The 8668-nt window shown below is 38.5% G+C and overlaps 1 protein-coding gene across 2 annotated transcripts; it reads left to right on the forward strand.

The window, feature by feature from the left end:
* Window positions 1-5588: 5588 nt before the first annotated feature.
* On the forward strand, window positions 5589-8289 carry LOC113061738 (C5a anaphylatoxin chemotactic receptor 1-like). 2 transcript variants are annotated; one of them, XM_026231133.1, is made up of 2 exons: window positions 5589-5727; window positions 6247-8289. In XM_026231133.1, the coding sequence occupies exon 2, from the start codon at window positions 6249-6251 to the stop codon at window positions 7302-7304; it is 1056 nt and encodes a 351-aa protein (XP_026086918.1). In that variant the 5' UTR covers window positions 5589-5727; window positions 6247-6248; the 3' UTR covers window positions 7305-8289. The 2 variants fall into 2 exon arrangements, with proteins under 2 accessions (XP_026086918.1, XP_026086916.1); XM_026231131.1 differs by having other exon boundaries at window positions 5592-5727; window positions 6244-8289.
* Window positions 8290-8668: the final 379 nt, after the last annotated feature.

The raw sequence follows: 8668 nt of genomic DNA on the forward strand, positions 1-8668 counted from the left end.
TTTTCTGTAAAGCTGCTTTTAAACAATATACAGTAAAAAGCACTATACAAATAAAAATTACTTGACTGATTCTCTATTTTCCCATTCTAGGTATGTGAGTGTGGAAAAGGTTTCTGATTTTGTTCAATATCATATTTTGTAACACTTTAGAATAAGGAACACTTTTGACTTTTTGCTACGACTTTTCCCTCGACAATTTCCCATTTTGCTGCTCATTAATAGATAGTAAGGTAGTTGCTAAGTTTAGGTACTGGGTAGAATTAGGGATGGAGATTAATGCATTAATATGTGCTTAATTAGTACTAATAAATGACTAATATTCTAGTAATATTCATGCTAAAATGCCCTAAAATAAAGTGTTACCTTATATTTTAACAACACACAACACACAAACAAACAAATAAATAAACAATAAAGTATTTTATCGAATGATTGCATTTTAGTCCAAAACAACTTACAGTGCATTCATTGTGTTTATCATAATATTGGTTAGAGTTATATGAGCACTCTGAAAGTGCCTCTAAATGATGAGTGTGCATGTAGGTAATGGCTGTAAGGTGTGTTAAAGACCAGCTGCTGAATAAGAGACTGTGTGTCCTCAATCTGTGCACTAACCTGTCAACAGCACGCAGAGCTGCTGCCTCCTGCCAGAGCCAAATCTGCTCCGTTAGCTTGTTAATGACTTACCACAGACAGCAGGAAGGGTGGGCAGGATTACACCGCTAACTGCTAGGCAGCTGTCGCCACAGAGACCTGAGTGGAAATGTGACGTCCATCGGGCGTGTGTGTGTGTGTGTGTGTGTGTGTGTGTGTGAAAACCACTGTTTTCACAAATGTGAAAGCAGTAATTAAGTTCCTTTTTTCTGGTGAACTGACTGAAAGAGTAATGAATAATAAATAAGAAAAACTGTTTTAAATCCAAAATCATAATATGTATTTATTTGCTAAGTAGATATCAGGTCAGTCAGCTGGTCATTAAGGCAAAGTGAACCCCTTTAAGCTAAATTATTCCTATTTAATACGGTCTCCTTTTGGAAAGATGAAAATGTTCAGATATTGAATCAGGTGTTAAAATGTTATTTTATCATTTTGACACAGTGAACTGTAAACTGTAAGCAAGTTGTGGCTTTTCAGAGAGAGCTGACCTCCATTTCACCATACTTCTCTGTTTCAGATGGCTTAAGCTGACACACACTCACCCACCTACAAACAACCACACACACACGTTTGTTTTTGTGAAAAGTGGGGACATCCCATAGGCGTAATGGTTTTTATACTGTACAAACTGTATATTCTATGGCCCTACACCAACTGGGGGACATGGGTTATATCTTCATAAGTCACCCTCTCCTTGTAATACCTGTGTTATACCCATGTCATTATACAGAGTTGTGTCCTGATATGTCACAAAAACAAGAGCACACACACACACACACACACACGCGCGCGCACACACACGCACACACAGCATACACTGTGGAAGTCAAAAAGAGGATTTTGTTTATCAGGACTTCAGGCCTCCTTAATCCCTGTCCAGAGAATATAAATAGATTTGCAACAGGAAAGACAAAGAAATGAAGATACATCCTTCAATCACACAAAAAGGTGTAGGTCATGTAAACTTTTAGAAGATTTAAAAAAATAATAATAATAAAAAAAAAACACTTTTCACTCTCTCAGAAGTTACTATGACATCTACTAATGTCAAACTCACGCATTTATAAACCGTGTGCAATTATAAACAGTGCATCTCAATGAAATGTATTTTTGAAATTAAAAATATATTTATTTATTGGTGTCTACCAATTGTGCCTATTCAGCACATCAAAGGGAATCAAAAATCACCATTTGGGTGTATCATACGTCATACACAAACTGCACAGATCATACATCCCATAATGCAATGCTCTCAGCTTGTTGAAAGAACCAGCATTAATACCAGCTGTGATCATTTTCCACCATTATTTGTTATTACTGTTGACAGTGCATAATGCACAATATTCTTTATGTAGATTTCAAATATGGAGCGATGACATATAATGCCATGCTCTTATCCAATCTACTGATAATGAAAAATGAGTTCATGAAAGCATAATCCATTTTGATATAATCGCTCCCTGACTGTCTGTTATAAGCATTGTAATCCGGCCGTTCAGCAGAGGCTTGAAAGAGGAACGATTAGTCACAGGTCACCTGGGAGCAACTGTGATTAGCAAATCGCACATACTCCAACAAACTAGACCGGCCAGTTTCTTAGAATTACGAATCTGTTGAGTAAATGATGCACAGAAACTGTGTCTGAATTTGGAATAGCCTAATACTCTTACTGTTTATACCCTATACATATAGTAGAAATTATAAAAATTGCATGCTGATATACTATTGTGAGGTATTTAATTCCTGAATGAATCAGTGTTTTGAAAGAACCCGTTGAACCATTCATTCAGTTATTCAGTCATAGTCACTTGCCTACTACACCTACTGGTGTAACGATAAAGTACAGAAATTGTATTGTATATCTAAATTTGCATACTTTTGAAAAGCTCTATATGTTACCTCGTCACTAATGCTCAAACAGAGTTATACATTCAGCTGAAATCCTAGTGGGTAGTGAGTATATGAGAGCGATGAATAGTAGTTGTGACTGTTCCCCTGTGTGATTCTTTTTTCCCATATGTCATGGTCTCACTATATAACAGAGAGATGGGGTACCCAGAAGCCCAGGCCATGGATGAATATCCAGTTCAGAGAAAAGGGGACAGACTGCCCTTTCAGGTAACCAAACCATCTGTCATCCACTATCTTTTAGTTTGTACAAAAGTAGGGTAAATTCAGATAAACCGGAACAGTTTTTGCCTTATTTGAGTGACATCTACACTTCTATCTAACATCTGTCTTCCACATATAAGGTGTTCATGTAGTAGCAATTCTTATCTACATTTTATTTGAGGATAACTGCTGTTTGCCTTAGTAGTTCGTAAGTAACAGAGATCACAAAGAGCCCATATGCAGATTTTGACATTAATCATGCAGCCAAGCAGAAACCACTGTAGTGCAAACACCATTCAATGCTCAAGGTTTCTCCTGCTCTCTTTCTGCTTAATTTTGCAGATCTTTCCAGATCCAGTGGAAGTAGTTTTGAGTACTGAAGGCTGTCTGACCTGCGTGCCGCAGGGGAAGGAGCGCCTGCCGTCCATCGTGGTGGAGCCGACTGACGTCAGCGAGGTGGAGAGCGGGGAGCTGCGCTGGCCTCCAGAAGACATGGACTTCGATGAAGATGAAGATCTGTTCTTGGAGCAGTGCATCCCACCTGCTAACATCGCTGACTGGGGGGAGGATGAGGAAGAGAGCTCTATTATTGAAAACCACCAGCAGAACACTTCTCTGTTAGGTATACAATAACTAGGCCCACACAAATTGTTTTGCCTTCTTTTGCGGGTAACTGAGTGGGAAATCAGTGGTTATCAGTTAAATTGATCATTGAATTGATGTCATATTTTTGTGGGTTAAGCTTTAAGTTAGCACCCACTTTAGTTTCACTGGCTTTTTTCACTGGCTGTTGGATTAATGGAGAAAATAAGCTCTGTGACCAACAAAAGTTTATGATTCTTACATGTTTTGTCCATAATGATAATCTTCAGAAATATACACAACTTTTACGCATTTTCAAAGCATAAGTAAAAAGCTAAACGTAGGCTATAAATGAACTACACCAAGGTCACATGACTTCGACATCACCACCATTAAGCTTCCAACAACTCTTTCAGTCTTTATTTGAAATCTGCAAGTTGGAAATTTAAGAATAGTTTGCAAGAGTGTGATTGAAAGCAACTAGCAAGTAGATGAATGGGTATGATGACATCTAATGCCCCCCGACTACCTCTGCAGTCTTATTAAGCCACTTGTTAGCATTCATATAAAAAAAAAATTATAACACTGTTGGGTGTTACTGATAAAATACATGAATGGAAAAAAAAAGTGAAAATATATTGAGCTTGTGATAACCACAGAATCTATGCCAGGCAGTTAACCTAAAATCCATTCAAAAAAATAAACTGAAAAAATTCCAATGATGCTAGGACGATGGAAATGGAAGTGCTCTAGGTTTCTAGGTTTTGGCTTTTCAAAACTATGCCTTCACCGCAGAACTCTACTGGTAGATGAAATAATGCTCAGATTAACAAAACTGTCCAATAAATAAACACACATAGTGCAGGAGATGTGTGGAGCGATCAGCATTCAGATGCTGTGGAGATCTCTTTCTTTAATACTTCTCTGTTCAGCCCCTAACCCAAATTTTAAACAGCAAGTAACTGTTGCGGTTATAGGACATTGTTATATGGATTGTTGCAACACCAAAATATTTCTGAAACACCAAGGGTTTTTGAAGTCTTCTAGAGCAGCTCTGTCACAGAGGGAACTGCTGTGTGAACTCACTAATGCTCATTTTCAGTTTCTTTACATTAGAAGGGTCTGCTTGCTTTGGTTTTGTTTCATTTTCTCTCTCGGTCTGTCCTGTAGATCTTCAAACAGATGACTTCAGGGACGACACCCCGACTCTACCTCCAGAGAGTGCTTCATCTCTGAACTGACACCCACTGAACTCCTCACGGTCCTTCAGGAAACGACTCGACGATGCTAACCTGAAGAGCTGTTTCAGAGGAACTACTAGGATCATGCAGCTGATTGTGGTCTCACTGTGATTGCACAAGATGACAAACTGACACTTTCTGTAGGCTAGAAAAAAAAAGAGCAACAGAACCTTGTGAAGAAATGTAAAGAAATTGAATTATATGTTGTACTATAGTTACTCATTACAGTCTTGCATAGGTTATTTTTTTCTGCTTCTTATCATCACTGTAGAACCGTGTCTCCACAGTTTGTTGTGTTTTTGAATGCAATCATTAGTTTCTGTATTTTGGGGTTTAAACCAGTCAGCATTTTCACATTCTCCCTTTATCACGCAGATTGGAAAATTGTAGTGAATTCATCAAAAAAGGGGAAAGAGAATAACAGAAACATGATTTTTAGTGACGCCACACACACACACACATACACGTATCATCTGTGACAGTGTTGCGTTACACAGGAGTTGAAATGTGTTGTAATGGCACATTTCTTTCAACCCTAATTTTATGTGGTATTTGTCCCTTTTCTTTGTATTTCTGTCATGTTTGTCTACATTTTAACCATTAAGTGCACCTCTGAGTAGAATAAAACAGTGCATTGTTTATGTTTATTCCAAAAAGAAACAAGTTTTGCATCTTTGTCATTCAGATTTCATCTTTGCAATATGTACACACAATGTTTTTCTTCAAATGATTATTACTAAATGAAATTTCAAACAATAAAATGCATCAGGACCACTACTGAAAATTATTTTTAGTTCAGAATCTAACAGTTCTGTTCTGTCCAGTTGCAATACAATAATATGACCTTAAAAAAGAAGAACAATATCTGCTGATTCAGATATAGCGGGACAGACGTCAGTCTTCTCTGTTCCAGTTCTGTATGAGTCTTCCACTGACACCTTTTAAGTTTAAAAAGTTTAAAGACCAACGACGGCATCAAACCTTGTGTAAAAAGTGCTTACACAACATTGCTAAGGAAAAGGCTTGGCAAACAGCGCTTTGCAATAATTTCCTGGCTATAAGGGGTGCAAAAATAGACGAGCTGAATCACATCCTGTGCAGCAGTCCAGCACTTCACAGCCAGAAACTCTGAGAGGTATTTATTGTCTATTATCAAAGATTTTCAACATGATTATAGTTACACTATATTTCCAAGGTGTAGAGAAAAAAAGAAATTGAAAAGAAAAAATTATTATTTCTTCTGAGGAACTATTTGAGGTGAATATATATATATATATATTGTATGTTCCCCCAAGACAACACTGGAACCTATTGATTTCTTTCTATTGAATTTTTTCACGTTCCTCAGAAGAAAGAAAATCAGACAGGTTTAGGGTGACTTTAGAGTACAGTAAATTAAATTATGACAGAATTGTGATTTTTGATGAGCTTTACTCTTGAAACTTTATTTTAAGAGGTAGCACTTTAAGAAATGCCTTGAAATTGTCCACACAATTGCATCGTAACAATGTAACATTGCAGTGTTTGACTCTTTAAAATGACACTCAGCAAATAATTAGACTCTTAAAGAACCACTAGACTCTGCTTTGAGGGTTTTTGCCTTGAGTTACTTTGCACATTTTCTGTTATTTTTCTTTTTCTCACTTCACAGCAGAAATGGGGGAAGCTGACATTTCAACTGATTATTCTAATATCGACTGGTGGGAGGGGAATCCAAACTCCACCCCTTTTGTGCTCCCCACTGAACCGCCACTGTCCAGGATTGGTTCCCGGCACTGGTTCGCTCTGGTCTGCTACCTCATTGTGTTCCTGCTGGGTGTCCCGGGGAACGCTCTGGTGGTGTGGGTGACCGCGTTCCGAATGCCGAACTCTGTGAACGCACAGTGGTTTCTGAATCTGGCCATCGCGGATCTGCTGTGCTGCTTATCGCTGCCTCTCCTCATGGTGCCGCTCGCCCAGGACCAGCACTGGCCTTATGGTGCTTTAGGTTGCAAATTACTCAGTGGTTTGCTCTACATGATGATGTACTGCAGCGTTCTGCTCCTGGTCGTGATCAGCTTGGACCGTTTCCTTCTGGTGACCAGACCGGTGTGGTGCCAGAACCACAGGAACACGAGGCAGGCCCGCTGCGTCTGTTTGGTCGTCTGGATTCTCTCTCTCCTGGCTGGTTCTCCTCAGTTTGCTCACATGGAAATCCATAAAGAGAGCAATACTAAAACATCATGCAAAGGCATCTACAGTGACGCAGGTTATGCATGGTCTGTAACTCTTACCCGCTGTTTTCTGTCTTTTCTGCTGCCTTTCCTGATCATCTGCATCAGCCATTGGAAGGTTTTCCGCGCAACGAGCTCTGGACGAAGCAACGACAAGTCGGCCCGGACGCTACGTGTCATCCTGGCATTGGTGCTCAGCTTCTTTCTGTGCTGGCTTCCTTTGAACATTGTGGATATTATGATGTTAATGACAGAAGGACGATCAGAAAGTTTTATAGCCAACCTGAATCTAGCCCATGTGCTGACGCTCTGCTTGGCTTACATTAACAGCTGTCTGAACCCGCTGCTCTATGTATGTCTTGGCCGCGGTTTTAAGGAAAATCTGATTAGCTCGCTGCGAAGTGTGCTTCACTTCGCATCTGAGGCACCAATTCATAGAATCAGCACGACTGCCATCAGTAAGTCAACCACAGACGGGTTCAGAGAGAGGCCCTTGTGAAATTTTTGCGAGGAGATATGGATAGTAATCTTTGTCTTCAGATACCACTCTCTAGAATCATTTGTAGGTTTAAATAATCATTTTATCATGACTGCAAAATGCTGCACACCAAAGATATACCAATTTGTCTACCAGTATTGTTCTACTGTATTAACAACAACCTTTTTTAACATCCGTTACATTCACACACACATTTTGCAAACACCAATTCATAACCAGGTCATGTCACAGCTAAGCAAAAACAGCAGTGCATACTTTACTATAGGTTTGTTTGCATGCACAAATTTTCACCAATCGGAATTAATCCAATTTGATTTCAGATTCTGGAAGCTGTGTTTATATGAACATATCTATGTTATATAAGTAGCTATGTCAGAAGAGATATAATAAGTAAATTAGTCAAATTTGGAAACTACTTATACACTGATCAGTTCATCAGACATATGCAAAAAACATATATAAGTAAACACTCATATTTTAGTTTGAGTTATTTTAGTGGGACTGGGGGGGTGGTGGTTGGGTGCGGTTGGTTGGTGGTTAAGGTAGTTACACAATCCAAATGTCAAAACTCAAAATATGCTATTTACATCCTTAAAATACACATTTTACAGTCACTGTTATGTATACTGATCATAAACACAGCTAAAAAGCCAGTGGCCATGACAAAACAAAACTTAACATGAAACTTTTTTTATCAATGCAAAATCTTTCAATACAAGCATTTCAGTCAAATGTAATTTACAATTATTATTATTTTTATTTTTATTTGTTGCTGGCCTGGGCAAAAGAGTCTAACGCTGCATTAAGGGCACATATTCTCTTCATATACTTCATATGCTGATAACGCTATTTAACTATGCCTAAATATTTTCATTTACTCCCTTAATATTTCTCTTGTGGCACGAACATGGGCTACTGTAATAAATAAATAAATAAATGAATAAATAAAGAGAGAGAGAGAGAGAGAGAGAGAGAGAGAGAGAGAGAGAGAGAGAAGAAACATATTTAGTTTGAAACAGGTCGTTTTTTTTTTTCAAAAAAGTAGTTGCTTGATATAGACGGTTTCAACGGCAACAACATAAACAAACGTTACTGCGCATGCGCGCTTTTGTGGACCTAACTTAACTTCCGGTAGACTTCCAAATAGAATCAATAACAACAGCCAAGTCCCTCTAGGTATTTTTTGATAACAAACAAAATGTTTGCTGCGTGGATCAGGTGGACTTAATGAAAATGCCAACAGGAGATGTTTTAAAGCATAGACATAAAGCGCGAGAAATAGAGGTTTCTCCAGTAACAGCTGTAAACGAAGCAGAGCTGGTACGCTCATACGCTGCTATCAGGCATATAACATGCAAGTCTTC

Source organism: Carassius auratus, chromosome 43 (assembly GCF_003368295.1).
Source record: "Carassius auratus strain Wakin chromosome 43, ASM336829v1, whole genome shotgun sequence".
In the NCBI taxonomy this organism is placed as follows: Eukaryota; Metazoa; Chordata; class Actinopteri; order Cypriniformes; family Cyprinidae; genus Carassius; species Carassius auratus.